Source organism: Strix aluco, chromosome 2, assembly GCF_031877795.1.
Source record: "Strix aluco isolate bStrAlu1 chromosome 2, bStrAlu1.hap1, whole genome shotgun sequence".
In the NCBI taxonomy this organism is placed as follows: Eukaryota; Metazoa; Chordata; class Aves; order Strigiformes; family Strigidae; genus Strix; species Strix aluco.
This window is the reverse complement of record NC_133932.1, coordinates 82,263,166-82,286,393: the sequence shown is the minus strand read 5'-3', so window position 1 is coordinate 82,286,393 and position 23,228 is coordinate 82,263,166. Positions and strand designations below refer to the sequence as shown.

The window sequence follows — 23,228 nt, the reverse complement described above, 5'->3', positions numbered from 1 at the left end:
TTGAATGTGAAAAGTGAAATTTGCAAAAAGAAGACACAAAAAAGGGTAGTTGGGAAGAAAGGGAAAACCAAAAGGTTATTAAATCTCTTAAATCTATAATACAATCCCTATCTTTAAAGAATTTAGCATTAGCTATGAAGGCTTTCTTAGCTCATATATTTATTGGTTGTACCCACAAAGGGTAAAGAATTAGTTCATCTTTTTAAAGAAACATTAAAAGATCATGCTACATCATATATGAATGCAAGAAACATTGGGCTGAAATGTTGCAGAAAACACTGAAACATCCTTAAATCTGTTTTTATTCCTTCTTATGTCCCCTGTAACATCATGTGGTTTGTGTATAGTGTTTACACTATTCCTATTTTGTCTGATGTTAAGAATGTGCATCTAAAATATACTTTTGTGGTACTGATATGATTTTGTCTAACAAATTTGAAATGAAGGTTACATGTCAATTGACATCATCTATCTGGACTTGTGCAAAGCATTTGACACTGTCCCACACGACATCCTTGTCTCTATATTGGAAAGACATGGATTTGACAGATGGACCACTCAGTGGATAAGGAATTGGCTGGATGGTCTCACTCAAAGAGTTGCCATCAACGGCTCAATGTCCAAGTGGAGAGCAGTGACGAGTGGCGTTCCTCAGGGGTTGGTATTGCGACTGGTGCTGTTTAACATCTTTGTTGGCAGGATGGACAGCGGAATTGAGTGCACCCTCAGCAAGCTTGTTGATGACACCAAACTGTGTGGTGCAGTCAACATGCTGGAGGGAAGGGATGCCATCCAGAGGGACCTTGACAGGCTTGAGAGGTGGGACCATGCAAACCTCATGAACATAAAGTTCAGCAAGTCCAAGTGCACATGGGTCGAGGCAATCCCAGGCATAAATACAGGCTGGAGGAAGAGTGGCCTGAGAGCAGTCCTGCGGAAAAGAACTTGGTGGTATTAGTGGATGGAAAACTGACTACTGACTATGAGCCAACAATGTGTGCTTGCAGCCCAGAAAGCCAGCCGTAACCTGGGCAGCATCAAGAGAAGCGTGGCCAACAGGTCAAGGAAGATGAGTCTCCCCCTCTACTCCACTCTCATGAGACCCCAGCTGGAGTACTGTGTCCAGCTCTGGGGCCCCCAGCATAAGAAAGACATGGACTGGCTCAAGCGGATCTGGAGAAGGGCCACAAAGATGATCAGGGGACTGATGCACCCCCCTTATGAGGACAGGCTGAGAGAGTTGGGGTTGTTCAGCCTAGAGAAGAGAAGGGTCCAGGGAGAACTTATTGTGGCTTTCCAGTACTTAAAGGGGGCCTACAGGAAAGGTGGGGAGGGACTCTTTATCAGGGATTGTAGTGATAGGATGAGGGGTAATGGTTTTAAACTGAAAGAGGGTAGATTTAGATAAGATATAAGGAAGAAATTCTTCACTGTGAGGGTAGTGAGACTCTGGAACAGGTTGCCCATAGAGGTTGTGGATGCCTCCTCCCTGGCAGTGTTCAAGGCCAGGTTGGACGGGGCTTTGAGCAACCTGATCTAGTGGAAGGTGTCCCTGCCCATGACAGGGGGGTTGGAGCTAGATGGTCTTTAAGGTCCCTTCCAACTCAAACCATTCCATGATTCTATGATGTCTTAATAGACCCATTCAAATACCTTCCTAGTGGTTTCACAGACAACACTTCAGCCTTCTCCAGTTGATTACTCTGCTATAAGTGGCTTCAAAAATTTCAGCTCTTTGAATATGACTTTACTGAAAGCCCATATTCTTTGTGACTTGTCCTGAAATACCTCAAAAATTGCCCATCATGCCTCTTATGGAGCATGAAAAGCATCAAATGTTAAGGCAACCATATTTATCTTTGGTATAACGCTAGTTAAGGACCAGTACAGAATAAACCTTTACTCAAGTGTAATTGATAAAATATGGCATTCTAGAAAGTGCTTAACTTCTCATAAAGATTAAGTAACACTAGAACATAACTCACATGATATTGTAATGCTTTTTTCTATTATTTAATAAAATATAGCATGTTGTAGAGATTCTAATCCACAACTCTGTATGAGTTCTTCACATGAGCTATTCACTGCACTCCGAGAAGAGGCAATGCAGGTATTTTGCAAATCAGGTAATACACATGCATCCAGCAAAGATACTGTGAATAATAAAGCTATGAAATAAGAAAACGGTTACGAATTAGTAGCTGAAAAAACTTCTAGTTGCTGAGGAAACTCTTCAGTAAAATGCCTGATATCTTTTGTATAAAAATGAAACCAATCCAAATTGTATAGTAATACAGCTGGGGACTGATTTTCCTCCCCCACAGATGTAATTGAAGTAAGCATGCTTGCATAAGTGTAAAACTGGTTTGAATGAAAAGAGTATTATACCCTATATCTCCTCAAATTAATGTTATATTCCCTAGGATTTAACAGTATTGAAAATGGGAACAGATTAGATGAAAGTGTATTATTTGTAAAAAAAACCCAAAAAACAACAAGCAACCAAAACCGCCGCCACCCCCCACAGTTAATATTAAGCATATACGTGTCATAAAACATTTAAGATGAAAAGTATCATGTGTTGGATCATGTCATCAATTCCTAGTTTGCAGCATCGTCATTCATGCACATTTAGATAAATTAGGAATATACAATGAATCCAAAGCCACAGAGATGGATTGGCCACTTACGTTGATTTATTATTTATCCACTAATCTTTTGCTAACTCTGAGTGTACTGTGATAACAGAGAGGGCCAGTAAAAAGCAGCTTCACTGTCACACGGAATTTCACTGTTTAGAATAAACAGGAAAAGATCTATTGAGTGGCTCATGTCAGTGAATTTGCTGAAATAGCATTTCACTCTTGGCATTACACAGCAACTTAGGTTGATTCCTTCATTTGACCTTTATTTGCTGAATGACCTTTTTTAATTTGTCAATAATCATATTCAGGTTTATTATCTGCTTGATAGTCCTTCACAATAACTTAACTGTCATTTTGTGCTAATTTACCATAAATTACCTCAGAAAAAACAAACCACCCAATAACAAAGAATGGACTGTGAGAGTGGAGCTTTGACATGATTTGTAGTGGTGTAGTCCCCATGTGGCTGTAAGATAAATATTGACTGTGTCAGCACTGTGTCAAGTATCCATCCCAAAATTATCAGGTGTATTCCAAGTCCCTAGAGGATACTTTGGTTTGTGCACTGAAGCATTATATTGGACAAAATACAAAATGTCAGACTTCTGTCTCCAAGGTTTGGTGTCCTACATAATGCCATAGTTACATTGCTATTTCCTTTGCCTTTGCCATTTCCAAGCAGAAAGATTTTAGTGTCCTATAGGGGAAGCAGGTTTCTCAATTTTAGACTAATTAGGCTTGACAGCTTTGTGTTTCCAAGTTGTTTGAATTGTTTTTCCGAGATAATTCCTTTTGTTTTGCTTGCTATTTGCTATAAACATTTATGTGCTTGTTTATGGTAATTAATATCTCTAATTTTATTGCTCTATTAAATGAAGGTACAGTAGAATTATTAAGATTGTAAGAAGATTTCGAGAATACTACAAGAAGGAGATATTGTTGTCCTTATTTATCTAGATATAGTCTACTTGAATATGTCTGCTGTTTAGTTATTTTCTAATGTAACAAGAATTTATTTTCTCAATTTTAAACATGTGACTTACCCAAGGCACCTAGTTTAAATGAAATATCTGTCTCAAAGCTCCTCTTCAGTTCTTTTCTCTTCAACAGAGTTTGCAATTACTAGAACATATTTATTTGTTAAGGTGCATTACAGATTGATATTAGCTCCCTCTCAGATGTTTTTTCTTTTGCCTCTGTGGAGAATTTGGATATTGTTGGGGTGAGGAATTCCCCTCCCGACAGTGTGTGATGCTCAGCAGAGCTTAATTTTCTGTTTGGTGGAACAGAGCTGTTGTCTGGGGTGTTTTGTCCTGTTCTTTGTGGTGAACATTTTGCATCACATATAAGAATAGCATCTCTGGAATTTAGAAACATACTGCTGAGATACATACACATAGATAAGTATTAGAGTGGTTACCATTAATTGACCAGAAGACTAATTTTCATGGTATCTTTCAAGTGAGAATTCTTCAAAAGTTCTTCAACTTTTGAAACAGTGTAAAGATTAAATTTTGAAGTGAAACAAAACAAAATTATCTGACATTGATAACATGATATAAAAATTTTCTTTACAGTAGGAAATAATAGTTACAGGGAAATGTATTTATGCTTTCATAATATTTGGGCAGAATTGTTCTAGAATTCTTTGAGTTAATGTGGACTACTTCATTCAGGTGATGTTCAAGAAAAGGAATAAGGAAAATCAGCAGGAAAAGATAGTATTTTAAAAACATTTTATATAACTTAGCTTGAAATAGATTACCTTAATGAGTTAATGCAGATCCAGGCAAATTTGGTGTATTTAAAAACTGTCAAAACTGTGCTACTGCTCAGTTTTTAAGTGTGATCAGAATTTATTTGCTGTGCTAAAAGAAAGCTTCAAAACATGAATTTTCAGTGTGTAGATTATAGCATTTCTTCTGAAGAAGAAAATTTAGCTTTAGTAGTTTTCACTTCAGTAGAAGTTGTATTCTTTGCAAAAAAGGATAGTCTTACTTAACAGTCACACATCCTATACTGAATTTTGGATGCTTAGTAAAACAGTCCTTCTAAATATATGTTCCATACATAGAAACTGGAGAGAAGTTGGTGTTTTTGGAAGTCTCCAGAGGGAGTCCTGTCTACTTAAAGAAGCCTTCAGGACATCTAGTTATTCCATTAGCACTTCTTATTGCTTACTAAGAACTTATTTTTGGAAGACACGGCTATCAAAACTATGATGGACTGGTTTCCAACCACTATGTACAAAATCCTCTCAAAAAAGGTTGGTGTTCAAATTAAGGTCATGAAGGATTGTTGGGGTTCTTTTGATCTTTAGAAGAGTGATTATAGAATTAGAACATAATAGAAATTATTGACATGATAGATTCTGTACTGTACAAAATAACAAAGGTCTGGGTCACACTTGGAAATTCATTAAAAGAGATATTCTGAAAGGCTCTGTAATAGTTAGTTACTTTATTACATACTTCAGTGTGATTTGTCTTATTCCTGTGAACTTAGTTCCAAATAAGCAAGTTTTTGAGTATAAAAATGAGTATTCCAAAGACATGTCACTAATTTTTTAAGTGTAGAAAAGCCCAAAGGCTGACCTGCTATTTTTCACTTTAACAAGGCAAGTCTGGTTAACGATCAAAAATTTAATACATATCTTTCATTAGACATGTTTTAGCCTAAGTGATTACAGGAACATATTTTTGTCTGAAGCACAAATGACACAATTTTTACTCAGTTTTTTTCCAAAAAATATTTTCTGTAAATCAACAAGTGTATATGCAATCATTTTTTTTCAAGTATGTACCAAATTACAGATCTAAAAATAAATTCTTATTGAAAATGTCAAAGACGTTTTATTTTCATTGTAAAAAACTGTTGATCCATTAAAAAGTATTGAAAATGTCTAGGACAAATGAAATCTGTCCTAGAATTATTACAAATAATGTCCGTGATAACTAGGTGTAAAGTATTTTTGATGAGTTTTCTGAGGCTAACTTTGCAATATCTACTCTTAAAAAGCTATGTAAGACTAGACAAAACCAGCCAACACACTTGCCCAATCTCCAAGCATTTTTATGATTACAGTGATTCTTTGCTTTGTTATTTGAAATTTGCACCACTAAACACTCTTACTCATTTGTTGCTGCACATGTTTACTTTTTACTAGTATTCAGGTAATTGTTAATTCTCAACTAACAGTTACCCAGGATTTTGAAATGTCCAGCAGTGATGAAGATGCTAGCAATAGCAGGTGTAAAACAGCAATTATCAGCAATCATAAAGCAAGCAGGCTGAGGAGTTATTAAAAATCATATCCCAAGTTTGAAATAAACCAAAATTTAGTGAGCACACTCTGCTTTTTACCATTCTTAAACACAGTGAGACTATATAAATACAGGTGCTTGCTTGTAACTTGTGTGTGCCAGCAGCCTAAGCTGTGACGTGATTTAGAATTCAATTAACGTGAGAAGCTGAACAAAACAAATCCCTTAGCAATGCCAGTACATGAATGCCTACTTTTCTAAACTAGAACATTCAAACAAGAAAATCCAGTTTGTGAAGGAGTAGCATATTGAAAAAGTTGCATGTTGGTTACTGTATCAATGCCAGTTAAAGGAGATGAATACAGGAGAACAAATACAGTCAATAAAAAGATTATTTTAAAAATTAAGTTATTTGGTCTCTTGTATATTATATTCTCTATGCCTGGAGCTTCCCAAAGAACCCACAGGAAGTAAACACCTAGTTTCAAACTATTTCCCTAGGATTTCAGTGCTTACTTCAATCAGTCAGCTGATGAAAATCAGCATTGCTTCATTTACACCAAAGTAGTTTTAAATGCAGAAAATTAAGTCAATGGAGAGTCTTCTCCATTGTTACCAGAGGAGGAGTTAGTAGTTGTCTGCTTGCTCTCATGGAGACTACTGTAATGCTATCAGTTAAGATTTCATTTAAGATGAAATAATGCAAACGGAGGTGAGAATCCTGTTGCCACAAAATGACAAAAAGAATAAACTTTCAGGCAGTGTCTCTCTACAGCCACAGCAGCTATGAGCCACCCGAACCTCCTACAGCAGTGTGACTACTTGATACACACAAGTATTTCAGAGGTAAGGCAATGCACCCCAGTGATTAAGCCCTTCACAACCAGAGCAGTTGTCTCAATATCATGACCCTGTAACTTGACAACTTAATGTAGAGATTCCTGAGTGTCTCTTGATAAAGTCAGTTGAGCCAAGTGATGAAAAGTCCAAGAAGGTCGTGGTAGAAGGTGATGATAGCAGCTGACAGAGACACATTAGGATGGGGCAAATAGCTAAACTTGCTAAAGCGCAGGACATCATCATGTGTCTTGGGGGAAGCTTGACTGCCAAGATGCTAAGGGCTGTTCCGGAGGATAGCATTCACTGTGATAATACACCTTTCATTACTTTAATCTCCCACTTGGAACATGGTCCAAGTGCTTAAAAGAAGCTCGACATCACTTCTTCCAAGCAGTGTAAGAAGCAGCAAGTTTGAATCCCACTCAGTATCCTCAGTTCTTCTTTTTCTGGATTTGCTTGCTTGATGTCCTAGTGAACCTGAAAACGTTAAAGGCAAAGCTGGTCCCTCTGTCTTTCACTTCTTATCTTCAGCATCATCAGGAAGAGTGCAGTTCTAACCTGCTTGTCTGTACAATGTTTCAAGCATACATATATATATATATATAAAAATTATTATTACTAACTGTTATTGGTGTTAATTTTTTTTTGCCAGTAACTGAAGGAAGTGACTATCTTGACATATGACTGCATTTTTTTCTGCAGAAATTCCCAGGACTATGAGGGCATTCAGTACATAGAGACTTCCCAAGTTCTCTGACAGTCTGATCTGTGATGAAAGGAAATTTCAAGTCTGTAGTGGCTCTGAGTTAATTTGTTTTCATTTAAAGGGATCATTTTCACTAAAAAGACAATAATAAACCATGGTGTTTGGTGGTGCGCAGTTCCCCTGCAAATCTGTCATTGATGGCATGTCAGACAATAATGATTGCTTAGGAGAAAAGTTTTCTAAAAACCGTAGGGCATTCTCTTTCTCCTTGTTGAAGCTGGGCTCCTCTGTAACCAGGAATATGAAAGGTATGGAACTAAAGCAGTTAGAAAAAGAAGATCAGGCATGCTAAACTTTTTTTCAAACTCTACACAGCTGTGAAATGATATCGAGAGACTTACAGCTTTCAGAGACAGCAGTTCCCAGCTTTTTGGAACTGCTTGAAGAATATTTCTCTTTTTTGGGGGGGTATATGTTCTGTAGGTTTGTCCTGTGGATTTGAATCCTGCCAAACCTACAGGCAATCAGCATAATGAGACAGTCCTGGGAATAGAAAAATCTTGATATTTAGAAATTTTGCATATACATTTTATGTATATATCTGTACATATCCTATTTTCCAGGTAAAACTGCACCTTGTCTTTAATCCTAAGTCAAAATCAGTTTCTTTAAATATTTGACTGTTGTGTATATTCTTCATGGTTATTTAAGGATCTTGGCCCTCATTGCCATGACTAGATAATACTTATTATTCTGTTCTAACAATATGTTTTTTTGTCAACATTTGGAAGGTATTTATCAGTTTAAAATCTTCCTGTACTTGAAAGATGCAGCTTTTCCACAGTTGAGAGGGTCCTACTGGTGCAATTTTTAGGAAGTGTCAGACTATGCCTGAGACCTCATCTGGACTTATTCATGACTATGCCATCTTTTTCTTGGCACTAAAAACATTTCTGTCGCTGTGTCACAAGTTCTCATTACATTGGAAAGGGAAGCTCACAAGATTTCTATTTAACTATTGGTTATGTTTTCATTGGGTTTTTTTATATCTAGTAAGATGCTATTCTTCATAAATCATGACACTGAGGTACTTTATGTCAGATTATTAGAAACAAATCTCTTAACTGTATCTCCCTCCTGATTTCCCTTTACTGATGTATTGGATTTCCATCCCTAGTGAATTATCGCACTGTCTGTATGTCCCTCAGATTCACTGCAAGTCAACAGGGTGTGTGCCCTCACTTTACTTGTGTTCTTAAGTGGCAGGGCTGTGCCATGCTTCTGTGCCTCTATCACCATTAGAAAGCTCTTCTCCTTGCTTCAGCGTTTAACTTCAGGTTGTAACTGAGCAAAACAGAACAATCAAACCAACCAAAAAAAGAGTCACAGATTTGAAAAAAGAATCCAGAATTCCAGAATGAGTATCTGGGAATGGGTGTTGAGGATATCTCTGTGCCTGTATTGCATGAGGGGCTCCCTGTACCACGTGTTTGGATCATGGCCATCCTTACCACTTGTTAAAAGTATTGACTCTTCAAGCTTAGGCTAGGGACTTGAAACATTTAGCGAGCTCAGTAGTGCCTGTTCTTAGTAGATCCAGTTGTTCAGATCTACGTGGTTCCACAGGCAACATGTAGGCATTTTAACTATTAGTTCCAATGAGATTCATCTGAAATGATTTTACTGTTTACAAATATTAGTCTGGGTGAAGCTTGAACTTTAATGTATTTCTCTTTCGGCTTGAGTTCTGGTTCTAATGCACATCTGTATACCACAGTTCCACTTTCACAATTTTCAGGAATTTCTATTTGAAAGCACTGAAATAGATTTTTTGTTTTCAACTCAAAAATTTCCCTGTTTATTTCCATAATTCATGTTTCTTATTTTTGTTATTAGATAATTGATTTCTTAAAATCTCTTTATCTGCTGTATGAAATGATGCCCTAAAGAAGGTTGGCTTTACTTGAAACTGATCTGTTACTGACCAAGAATTTGTATTCTCTTCATACTGAAGTAATAGCAGAGATAAGTTGCAGCAAAGCAAAACGCTACTAGCATGTGGAGTTGAACTCTGGAGAAGTTTGGATCTGGATCAAAACTTTAGGCTCAGATCCATTTTTAACATTGATTATTTCATCTGTTCTATGCTGATGTTACTCTAAAAAGCTAGTGTAAAGGAATGGAAAATCATGATCAGTTGTTGACAATAAATAGGATGTATCCATATTTGTTTTTATCACAATATAATATAGATTATTTTTGTTGGAGGGATATAGAGGTACAGATTTGCCTTAGGCATCATGTCCAAAATGGCTGATTCTTCCAAGAATTAATATATTCATTATTTCTAATAGCTTTTCCAATTGCACGTACCAAGAAATCGGTGATAGCCAATAGAGCATGATCTTCTCTTTTAACAGAGATATTGATACAATCAAGTGTAAACCCCACCAACTGTATTCATAGATACAATAGAGAGTAATAGGAAATTTATATGAATATTCATATATTGAGCTCAGAAAATGGATACCTTGTTATTCATCACTTTAAAACATGTTTATAGAATACAAATATATTGGTGCTTGTTTTTTTTCCTAGTGTTGATGAAAATGAATATTATTTGGGGACCAAGTCTGCCTATTAAAGTGATGTGATACATTACCATGCTTGTACAGAAATGAGCACAGATGGCGGGTCTATTACTTCTCTAGCAAGAGATTCGTCATTTTTTTCCCCAGGATTCAAATCTGAACACCACTTCCTCAAGTCAGGCTACCTCTGTGGGGATCCTTAAAATGTTTTTTCCATTACTTGTACATTAGGAGTAAAAGAAACAGTGATTAATGCTGTATTAAAACTTTGTAATGAATGAAGTCTCTCAAACCAAGAGTCTGAGTTTTTATGTTTTCCCCCCAACTAAAGGAAAACATATTTTGCATGTAAATGTAGGTCTACAGGGATGAAGTTTTGTGTACCATGCTCAGATTCCCAATAGCCCATTTAGCTCTGACAGATCATTTAGTTCACATTAGTATGTTTGAAGATGTTAGATTTATAGACAGTTGTTAATGAAACACAATGATATGTGGAAAATAAACCAACCAGTTTGTAATTTTTGTATGCAAAAGATATAATTTCAAGCAGCAAAAGAGCAGATTGAACAAAAAGAGGTTGACTTCCATAATCTTACTTTTATGATAAGAATCAATAAAGCAATACTTCATAAGGCTTTGTCAATGCCTTATTATACACCTGAAGAAAGAAAAGGATTTTCAACCTGCCTTGTGACTTGTCAGAGCCTCTAATTACAAAAGACTCAAAAGTTAAAGGATAGCTTTTAATGTCAATTGATCAAAGCCAGATCACCTTGCAGTGAAAGCAAATTTAATATGGGTTAGAATTTCCAATAACAGGAAAAAATGCAAACATATGCATTTATTTACTTCAGTATGTTGAGTATATTCACATTTGGGGGTTCTATACTGAGACCACCATCATTTAGCAATGCAACATCACATCAAAAATGTTCAGGATTTATGCTGTGAACTGGTACACAAAGACAGTATTGTCAAATTTGGTGTTGGTGGGTTAACCCTGGCTGGATGCTAGCTGCCCACCAGAGTCGCTCTATCACTCCCCCTCCTCAACTGGACAGGGAGGAAAAAAAATGACAAAAAACTCATGAGTCAAGATAAGGACATGGAGAGATCACTCACCAATTACCATCACAGGCATAACAGACTTGACTTAGGGAATTAATTTGATTTACTACCAATCAAATCAGAGTTGGATATTGAGAAATAAAACCAAATCTTAAAAACACCTTCCCCCCACCCTTCCCTTCTTTCCAGGCTCAACTTCAGTCCTGATTTCTCTACCTCCTCCCCCCAAGCAGCACAAGGGGACAGGGAATGGGTGTTGTGGTCAGTTCATCACATGTTGTTTCTGCTGTTCCTTCCTCCTCACACTCTTCCCATGCTCCAACATGGGGTCCCTCCCACAGGAGACAGTCCTCCACAAACTTCTCCAATGAGTCCTTCCCACAGGGCTGCAGTTCTTCATGAACTGCTCCAGTGTGGGTCCCTTCCATGCAGTGCAGTCCTTCAGGAACAGACTGCTCCAGCGTGGGTCCCCCATGGGGTCACAATTCCTGCCAGAAAACCTACTCCAGCGTGGGCTCCTCTCTCTACGGGGCCACAGGTATTGCCAGGAGCCTGCTCCAGCATGGTCTTCCCATGGGGTCACAGCCTCCTTCAGGTGCATTCACCTGCTCTGTCATGGGGTCCTCCATGGGCTGCAGGTGGAGATGTGCTCCACCGTTAACCTCCATGGGCTGTAGGGACACAACCTGCCTCACCAGGGTCTTCACCATGGGCTGCAGGGGAATCTCTGCTCTGGCACCTGCAGCACCTCCTCCTCCTCCTTCTTCACTGACCTTGGATTCTGCAGAACTGTTTCTCTCCTATTGTCAACTCGTCTCCTCTGGCTTCTCTTGAGCAGAATTTTTTTCCCCTTTTAAAATATGTTATCCCTGAGGTGCTACCAGCATTGCTGATTGGCTTGACCTTGGCCAGCAGCAGGTCCATCTTGGGGCCAGCTGGCACTGGCTGTATCAGACATGGGGGAAGTTTCTAGCAGCCTCTCGCAGAAGCCACCCCTGTATCTCCCCCGCTACCAAAATGTTGCCACACAAACCCAGTACATTTGGGGGAAAACCATTCTTCCAAATGGGATTGCATTCTTTTTGTTCCATCCAAAGTAATATAAATTTTTGTCATTTACACCTTTATTTTCCATATATGATGCTTTATAAGGCATGTTCCTGGGTGAAAATTGATATCCAGAACCTGGAGGATTAATTTCAAGACTGGATTCTCCCTGAACATAAAATTTAAAACTCTTGGAGAAATAAAAACTTTACAAAGCTTGAATAACCCAACACTTTGAAAGCATATGGTTTTCTGGAGAAAGAGAAAAGTAGCAACTCCTTTAAGAGTCAAGATGGGGAATCTGGTAAACATCTAGTAGACCTGAGGATAAACCACAAGCCTTTGAAATGAGTAGTGATTATACCAGTCCTGGACCCTAATTTTTCTCTATGGATATAATCTTGTGTGTTATTTGGGGTCTACTGGGCCCTGTAACAGACAAAAATGTCAGGTGGATGGTCTGAAATGTGTTAATTGTCACAGAACAGGCTTTGAACTGTTTGGGGGCAGCCAATGCATTTGTGAAGGTGGAAAGGTGCTCTGTTCTGCTTGGTAACATTGTTGTGGAGGGTGAGGAGGCCCGCAGGCAGTGGAATGCAGTAGAAATCACAGATTCACTTCTCTCAGCTCTGGAAACAATCATGCTGGCTGCAGATGAAAGGTCAGGAGTGAGAAAGAAGGTAGAAAGAAAGGTGCTAAACACTCAGAGCAAGTAAGAACAGTAATATGGAGGTTGTTACTACCAGTACGTATTGATCTAACAGTAGTTCAGTGCTAATAGACTTAAAGTTGTGGTATTATCAAGCACTAGTGTGCTGCTTGTCCTTGCTTTGATACAAAAGTCACCTCTACTTCAGCTTCTTACTCTTCTCCAGTCTCAACTGGACAAAGCAAACCCCCCCTCTGAGCAGTCAGCAAGGATGCAGTTAAGGTAACTAATGTGAGTAGGTTCTTTCACAGGTAAATGACTGAGTGGATTTCCTTCCTGAAAGGAAGAAAAAGTAGCCTTGTAGTTACTGTAAAAGAAGAAAATGCTTGCCAAACTTTCAGTTTCTCTACAAAGCTGCAAGGGCAGGCAGAAGAACAGACAGGAATATTCCCAGACTAGAGCATGCCCACTCACACTATACATCTGCTTTCTGTGCAGAGATGCTTTTTCTCAGCAAAGTGGGCAAAAGAGGTGAAAGTTAAGTGAGATTTGCTACAGGCAACGTTACTGGGTAAGAATATCTGGACTTTGTATAGGAAATGCCTCAGTCATGAGAACTGAGAGAACATTCATATGGATTTTGGACATGTTTCTGTGATAACTTGAAGCTTCCAAGCCAAAATAGCAAAGAGCCTTTGGGCCACACAGGTTCAACAATGTTGAAAAAGTGTAAATCAGAAAAAGGGTATATTTTTCATCTGAGAAAGACGACTCAATCATTGTTAAGAAAAGAATTTTAGTATTAGATAATAGAGCTCCTTTACCTGGGGAGCAGATATGTATTTTGCCTTTGAGAGAATATGAAAAGAATGTGGAAACTCCATTCCTGGAAGTGTTCAAGGCCAGGTTGGACGGGGCTTTGAGCAACCTGATCTAATGGAAGGTGTCCCTGCCCATGGCAGGGGGAGTGGAACTAAGTGATCGTTAAGGTCCCTTCCAACCCAAACCATTCTATGATTCTATGACTAAAACAGACAGACTAGGAGTGGGAGAGAGAGAAACAAGTTAATTGCTAACACTTTTGACTGGTAAGTAAATCCAATTATTCCTTATGAACCACACCTGAATATGAATTTAGAGGACGACAGCTCTAAAGAGGTTGGGGAATGTGACTGAAACTCCTAATATCTGGTCCACCCAGATATTAGGACACTATTACGTTCCTAGCTCCTTCCCGTCACGTGAAAGGAGTTCATCCTATGGTAAATACAAGCTGTGCAAGTGCATGGATTTCGTTGTGGAAATAGCTGAAGAAGAAATGATGGTCAGCCTTGAGTGAGTCACTGCCAGATAATTCCCAGATAAGTTAAATTAATAAAATTGTAGCCCAGGCAAGTCTCAACTTCTCTATGGTTTATTTCTTCCTGCATGGTTAAAGAAATGAGTATTGTTGACTGAATTAAAAAAAGATAAATGGTATTATTTTTCACATAGTTATGCAGTTCACAGGCAAATGTGTAATAGTTGGGTATGCAGCATTTGAAAAAAGGTGTTAACTGAAGATTCTGAGTGACAGAAAGTGAGAACATAGGTTTTCCATGCTGTGAAACAGAAAATGAGAGCACTGTACAGAAAGGATAACCATAACTTTTAAGTTATTTTTGTAGTGTTACAGCATGAAGAAAAATTGCTGTGTTACATTAAACCACTGTGTTGAATTAATCCAATTGTCCATTTGGTGAGTGCAGTATTGTTCACCTGGAAAGGGGAAGGAAGGAATGAGTTCCATATTGAATTATCTGTTTTGATTTGGATAAATGATTGTGAAAGACTATTTGAGGAAAAATGTGGAGAAGGTTTTTAGGTTGGGGTGTTTTTTATCCTTGGAAGCTACCAGATTTGTTGACCCACTCAAATTGCTGTGTTAAACATTCCCCCAAGTCTAGCAGGCAGGCTGCAGATTTTGTACACACCCCTATAAAAAGCTTTACCTCATCACTACAAGCTGGCAAATTATCCCATCACTACAAGACAATACAAAAAGCTGTCTGCTATAAACCAAAATACCATCTTGTGAAGAATATGAACCATTCATATATTCAATGTATTCAACAGTGCTATGAAGATTTTTTTTAAAACTCATTTCAACTACTATGTTCCAGTGAGCTACATTAAGCCTTGCTGTCCTGATTGTGCAGCATTAACATCCATTTCAAGTAATAGCATGGCTAGTGAATCAGTAAAGGGCTCCGTAATGGCTTTTAGTAATGAGCTTATTATTTTTAGTATTTACCTTTAGCTGATACAGTGTGTCCTGAATGTTGGATACAGGTGACTATTTTCTCAAATGAAGAATGAATAGAGCTGGAATCATTAACTTGTGACTAATCCTAGGTGATCATTGCTGTGATATCTTGATACATAATTGAATTTAAATTTGCTATTATATCAGCTTCCAGTGAACTTGATTGCTTGCAGAAGAAATAAAGAGTGCACTTGCCCTAAATAGCACATGCAGAACTGCATGTGGAAGGTCTAGAATTTTAGTATTTACTGCATGAAACCAAATGCTTTAAAGGACTTAAGTAATGAAAGACTGATGGATCTTGATACCTTCTGGGAAAATTTTGCTGAGCCTTAGAATTAGTTCACTTTTGAAGCATTTTGGAGAACACGTAGTCCAAAAAGTGTGTTCTTGTAATGGCTAAAGGAACTACTAATTTTTGTTACACATGTAGAAGGCAAATTGTGCTCTCTGTGACCTGTGGAAAACTTAGAGTATTTCTGTATGTCGGAGTTAATTTTTATCTATGAACATGGCCAATGTCATTTTAGCAATGGTATCTGGGTCCATGTAAACTTCCTTAGGAATATCCTCAATCTCAATTAAGGCGATATTTAAGCAAAGATCAAAGACAAAATATCATTGTTAGGTGGCAACCTTGTTTTAATGAACAACGTTCATTGCTTAGCATACATAGAAGGTTTTCTGCAGAGCTAAGAGGATCTGCAATGTTTCTCATAAAACAGATTCTGCAAAATTTGAATATGCTGTGTTGTCTATGCTCATATGCAGATCTAATAGGTGGGAAATAGGCATTTCTTTACTCCATTCCTGACAGGGTTCTTTGCTTTCTTTTCCTTACAGCATAACAGCTGGCAAAATATTTTTGAGACAGAGATATATAGAGCTATCCTCTTGTAGAGTATGCAGACAAAATCTAACATATGGAGGGTATTTGCATAATGTACAGTATCTGTGATGAGAAGGTAGATACTCAGTTTTTCTTGCATAAATTGAGTATTACATATAACATGGGAAGTTGAATGAAGAATTGCACCTTAATAAGCCACAGAATTCTGCTAAGTGGTCTATATATTTTGAGTTTTGATGTATTAGAAACAATGTTCTACTTACTACAGCAATTCTTCTTGAATCAGCATATATCTGGTTTCTGTTACTTCTTTTTTACACATCTATCTATTACGTAAATTTTGGCCTACTCTGTACTTACATCAGTTATGTAATGCTAAATAATTTATTCACAATTTGGCTGTTGTCCTGCAATAAATATTCTATCTGCATGTGAATTCATAAAAATACTAGGAAACTTCAGGTGTAGTTCTGAATATACAGTGTAGAATCTGGAGTTTGTTTTAAAAACCTGAAATGTCATGCATTTAAACAGTCACCATGTAGTTTATATTTAGCAAAACCAAAATGGAGGACAGTCTTTGCCCACACAAAAAACATGCATAGGGCTGAATGTTTGTTGCTTCAAGATGTAAATAACTCTTTTCTTGTTAAATTTTGTAGTAAAATTAAAGCTATAATAAATAATACAACTTTGTGGAATGTAGTAATTATATTATGCTGCGTTTCTTTTATGTGAAAAATGTGCACAAAATTAATGCATCTCATTAAAGTGGAATGTTGGTGCTATGAGAGTTAATACAGACTAGAAGATCACTGAATCACAGAATCAAGATGACTCTCTGAAAGTAGAATAACTTACCAAACCATTTTTGTGTGTGTGTTTGTGTATTAAACTAGCTATACTCATCGTGTGGTTGGCAGTGGAATCAAAGCTCAGTCTGCAAATCCAGAAGTAAAAGTGAAGGGAACAGATCCTGTAATAAGTCAAATTATTGACAAGCTGAAACATGTTATTCAGGTAAGCTGCTTTTACCTATAGATATAGTATAGTACTAAAGACCACTCTAGTAGTGAAAGTATTAATTTACTGTATATTAATGGTTAATTTTTAATTCAAGTTACTGCTCAGTGCACCTCAACAGCAAAACACTGCTTGCTCACTGTCTCACTTCAATTGTTAAAATGATTTAGTTAAAAGGTTTGCATATGTTAGATAAGTGTAGGAAGTCAGATTCTGGCAGCTGGACCATCTGTACCTGTGAGCACCACATCTTGTCATTGCAGTGAGTGTACAGAAGCACAAACAGTATAATTTAGGGATATTAACTGGTTGCATATGTTTAAAAAGCAATAGAACATAATTTCTCTCCTCCCTCTTTACTAAATCTAGGTTCTTTCTTAGCTAGTCTTGCTGCGAGGTTTTTTGTTTAGATGCCAGATAGAAAAACTAAGAAGTTTGAACAAGAATGGCATGCTTGCTAAAGGAGTTGGTGTTCATTACCAGATGTACATATCTGTGAGTTACTAAATTTAAGGCTTACAAGACAGTCAATTCTGACATGGTTCTGCACATAACATTGTGATAAGTTTAAAGGATTACAGGTATCTTTTGTAACATGTTGTATCTATATGCGCAGACAGGCTGAACTACAGGACAAAAACCTGATTCTATTGAAACCAACAATTATTTTGCTGACAACTCTATTTCAGTTTAAAAATGTTAAGTTTCTACTCTGATCTGAAGATGCAGTGATAAGAAATGTTTTACTGGCATTTCTTGTCAGTGACCCATCTATCCCAGTATCCTGTCATCTGCTCTGGTAAAAGGAGAGGCTACTTAGGGAGGGCATAAAAGCTTAGCATCTTTATGGTCTCCACTCCCCTTCTCTACCTCATTCCCCAAACATGAGAATTAGAGACATTAGACAGCTCTTCCTTGCCTAGTGCATTTAGTTCCATCTAAGGACTTGCTTTAATTTTGTTTTTCCATCTTCTTCACAGATTTTAAATACAGTTTCCCAAATGCTTTCTGGAGTTGAAATATTACTGATAGCTTAATGATAAGATCTCTTGGTTCTTATTTCTCTATCTCTGAAAAATAACTCTTTGACAACAAAGGAAAGAGTGGTGAAATAGGAAAAAACCATAAAAATTTATTTTCTGTCAGTAAGGTTGTTTTCTGGGAGAAGTGGCATCCAGATTGAAGCTCAAAGGCAATCATTATTCCTTCCTTCTTAAAAGAAATATCATCTGTAGCCCTCCAGCTTCAACATGCTTTTGTCTTTCTTTTATTAAAATGGTGACTACAATGGTGAAAAAATGAATACAATTTTCCCTCCAAAGAGATACTATGACTTAATTAAGAACTACAAATTACTGTGCAAAGAAAAACATTGCAAATATTACTGGATAAGTCTCAAGGTCCTTCATCTATCAGGAATGCCCTCTTTCTTTGGTATTAAATCTGCACTGTACAGTTCATTGTGTTGTTTTCCTCTAGAGACTAGGAATTGTGTTGTTTCCTCAAGTGAGGATCTAAAAGAGTGGAATAGAACAACTCCGTTATAAGGTATTTCATTTTGAGAGCTTATTTGCCCTTGTCCCAAAAGACTACAGTGGATCTTGGGGAGAAGGACATATAATTTACATACTGCAAGTCTTACTAACCTCCAAATATGTTATCTTTCTATGGGATAGTTTCCTTTCTTGCAGCTCTGAGTATGGAAATGGGGTCAGAGGATAAAGAGAGAATCAAATTCCTCAGAGACCTGACATATAACTGCTTTTCCTCAGATAAAAGGGCTGAGCAAACTGCAAAAAAAGCTTTTTTCTCTAACATTTACTGCTTGGGAATGGAGGATGGGGATTGTAAATTAGAGATACACGTACAAAAGATCACCTTTTTGTCCTCTGTGATATGAAAAGGATGAATCACGTATTAAGCTTATGATGGACAGATTAAATAAGGGGAGTTTAATGGATTGTGGTGTTGCCTCAGAGATAGATGGTGTCATACTTAAGTCTAGCACTCTATGCAAGTAGTATTACTGCACTGCAAAAGTTTAAATAGCTGATTTAGTAGAAAAAAATATTTGTCCTGTTTTTCAGAACTGATAATTCCTGCAATCTGTAAAAGTTTATATACTTTAATATAGCTTTAAGGTGACAGAGATTGGCAGGGTAATATATAACTTGCTATTTATAGAGGCAACTATATATATTTTATAAAAATTCTATGTTACTGCAACCTTGCTTGCTAAACAAGTACACTTTTGTTATTTGGTTGTGTTTTGTATGTAGCCATTTGCTCTCTGTATTAGGACAAAAGAAATAAGTGGTAATTCAGGTTTATATGAATTTTCACATCAGCTCTTAAACATTTCAAGATGCAAGATACCGAAGTAGCATTTCACTCTGTCTCATGTTGTCATGATAGGATATGGTCCTTCCTTCTCAACCACAGTCAGAGCTCTGTGTATCAGTGGTAAGTATAGCCTGATTTTCATTTGCTTGATCAGCCTGTCATGGTACCAAGACATTCAGGACTGAACAATCTCTGCCACTTTGTAAATATCAGTACGTGTCAAAGAATCAGAAGCTTTGCTTCTGGTACTTTTCACAGTAAAATGGTGAAATGCACTGAAATGTAATTCAATCAGTGATAAACTGTGGCATTTATTTGCAGCAGGGGTGAAATTCAGTTCTTTCGTTAGACACCTGCATTTAGGTGTTTAAGCTTCCCTTATATATAGATCTAGTCCCTGGCCCTTAGAGAGCTGTTGATTTGGCCATATGTAAATGTATGCTTCAGGATAAGTAGAACAGTAGTTCTTTAGTCTTGCACAATATAAAAGGAGTTTGGATACATTGCCCGCATGTTGGCATCTACACTGTAAATGCCTGTAGTTAGGTGTCTGGTCTGGAGGATTTCACCTTTGTGTCATGTTTCTGAGCCCTTTCCAAGAGGTTGTCAGTTTGAACACACAAGCTAGAAATGTATCACTTTCTAAAGAGAAATATTTAGCATATACATTTATATATACATATACATACATATGTATTTGGGGAGCTCTTAAAAAATTCTCATTTTATGATTACATATTATTTTCTAATTATTAAAAAAAGATGATTAAACCATAGAAGCACTAATTTGAAAAGGATGACCAGTTTTGCATTTAGAGTGCATAATTTAAGTCAGATTGACAAATATATCCTGATTACATTTTGTCCTTTCAGACCAGAAAAAGTAAGTTTCTCTAGTAAATCCAGGGTAGAAAAACTCTGTTAGAAAGCTTCATTGTTTTCTGAAACCTTCTTTTCTCTTTCTCATCAAAGCAGATGACACCCCTTTCTCACCAGTTACACTAAATTTCCCTTCTTACTTTCAGGAATCCCAGCATAAGTGTATGAAGGTGAATATTCTGAGATGTAAAGGAAAAGCCCATATAAGAGACAGTCCAGTGAACTCAGAAAATTAGACTGTACATATTTATTGTACAAATGACTAAATATTATCAAATACCCAAAGAAGAACAGATAACCTTGTTGCATAAGTGTCAGTATCTCTTCCCAGCAGGCTGTCATTTCTGGTCACTTCTCCTTTGTGAGAGGCTCACAGTAATCCTCCTTCTTTTTCTGTAAATTGTGGATTTACCAAAAATCAATAGAACTTTTTGATTCCACTGGACCCTGACTGCTATAATCTATGCTCTGGACTCCACAGGTTTGTATTCACAGCGACAAGGTGCAATTAGAGGAACTAACACGAACTCTGCTGAACCAGTCTGTGCTGAAAATGGCTTGACAAAGTCACCTTTTTTTGTAAAAATCCTTACTTGTACAGACTGCTGTTTTGGAGTGTTTTAAATGATGGGCTCTTCATCATTCATTTATCTTCACGGTAGGCAAATAATGGGTTCAGTGCATAGTCTCTTATGTATTACTATTTGCAACTATCACTCTAATAGGCAACCATGATAAACAGTCAGTTGCATATGGCAGCAATAATAATGGTAATTATTTTTCTTTCTTCCCCTATAATTTAAAAACACAATTCATTTGTCTTTCCTGCAAGTCCAAATACTGACGTTATGAGTAAGTATGATATTTTGGTGCTGTGATTACAGGTGATTGGACCTTGGTCATTTCAATGTTTTTCTTCCTTCAGAAGACAATCTCAAAAAGATACTGCTTTTGAAAATAATAAATGTTACTTGGAGCTCATATTTACTGGTGAGATAAAGACTTCGTAATTCTAGAAAATGCTGCCACAGTAGAAAACACTCCTATGTCTGTCTGTCTAAATTAGATGGACCAAATCTCCCTCTGGAGATTTCTAGAGGCACCTGCCACTCTATTGACTATACTGGAAATTTAAATAAGGATAAATGATTTCCTACTTCTAGGTGCAGCAAAAGATGTGCCTCAACTTATTTGGGAGGGATCCTGTCTTCTACTGCTATACCACTGGACTGCTAGCTGATATACATGGAACAATATTTACTTTGTCCACAAAGGTCTGAAAAGTGTCACTAATGGAAGTGATGCCTACATCCTTTAAGTGAATAGAGGCCCCTACTACTTCATAAGACATTACATGTAGTTGACAATCTAATTTTTCCTTTAATACTGCTCATTATTATGGCGTGATAAGCATGGTGTTTCACCATGCCATCATTTACCCATTTACCTTGCTCAAAAAGGTTACAAAAACAGTGAGGTGAGATTTTGTTTTGACACTGATTTGTCATACTAACAACTAAACCTTCCAGCTGTGTTTTTTAAAGCTTTTATTGATGTACCGCATCACAGGCAAAATAATACATGTTTTCACAAGAGCTGTTCAAGTACGTATTGGAAATGCTGATGAATACATTACCTGAGTCCTCATCTGCACATACAAAGAACCATGTTTTTAAATTATTCATATGCAAGATGTGACACTTGCAGTTGTGCTTCCCTTTGATCGTCGATATCAAGTTTGTGCCTTCTTTAGTATTATGACAATCATCTAATAGTTAAAATCCCTCTGCCTCTTAGAATATTTCAAACTGCTGTATAAATTTAAGAAATTATACATTCTGATTACTCTGTTGATGACTGAAATGAAATTCTTTCTTATGGAATAAATGAATTCTCAAGAGTACAGCATTTAACAGTCTCAGATACTTAGGGCCTTAGTTTGATACACTCTTCAGTGCTCTTGGAGACCCACTTTCAAAACATTTTTTTTCCTTTCTCTTCTTAAATGTTTTTCTGTTGATATGTTGTATCCTGCACTTTGCACCATTCAATACAGGTACCCCACAGAGGTAATTGGGAAGTAAAATTTCAGTGCACTTTGTGCAACAGCCATTCAACATTCACTGGTGTTAGAATTGCTTTCAGCTGTGTTTACTCCTAAACTGCCTATTTATTATTTTTGTTGCAACAGGAAAAACTGCCTCCCAAGTTTTGGTTTGTTTTTCATATTAGAAATGCTTATCTAAATGTTAATTTTGCTTTAGATTTCATTTTTACTGCCTTTTTCACTTTTTAGTTCCTTCCAAAGTTAGAACAATCCTGCAGGTACAGAGTAGCTCAGTATCTTGTTTATGTTAATTTTTTCCCCAGTGATTTGTTGGCTATCCCTTTCATATTTGCTGTGTTGGCTCCTTCTGTTTTATATCTGGAATTATTAAAATGTTACTGTCTTTTAAATCAATCCCTTGGACAAATTCCATCTTTGGCAAGGCATGATAGCAGAGTATTAGAGTGACGTGTCATATTAGGATATTCCTACTTGACAGAAAAGACTATTTCATACTTGTTGTGTGAGCTGTTCCTGTCTTTTGGCACATGTGTGGAGAGCTGGCTTATCACACTGTGTTTTCTTGAGCTCCCTCTGAATGCTAGCTGGTGCTGAAGATATCAAACCTGATCTCCTTCTACAACAGGGCGACCTGCTTATTGGATGAGGGAAAGGCTGTGGGTGTAGTTTACCTCGACTTCAGTAAGGCCTTTGACACCATTTCCCACAGCATTCTCCTGGCGAAACTGGCTGCTCGAGGCTTGGATGATCGCACACTTTGCTGGGTAAAAAACTGGCTGGATGGCTGGGCCCAGAGTTGTGGTGAACCGAGTTAAATCCAGTTGGTGGCCGGTCATGAGTGGTGTCCCCCAGGGCTCGGTTTTGGGGCCACTCCTGTTTAACGTCTTTATTGATGATCTAGATGAGGGGATTGAGTGCACCCTCAGTAAGTTTGCAGGCGACACCAAGT

General features: G+C 37.3%; 1 protein-coding gene across 1 annotated transcript in view; it reads left to right on the top strand.

Annotated features, from left to right (window-relative positions):
• Positions 1 to 23,228, top strand: part of GPC5 (glypican 5) — a 742,838-nt gene that overhangs the window by 247,660 nt on the left and 471,950 nt on the right. The window contains exon 6 of the mRNA XM_074815456.1: positions 16,867 to 16,987. Within this exon, the coding sequence (XP_074671557.1) occupies positions 16,867 to 16,987 (121 nt within the window). The remainder of the gene's footprint in view (positions 1 to 16,866; positions 16,988 to 23,228) is intronic.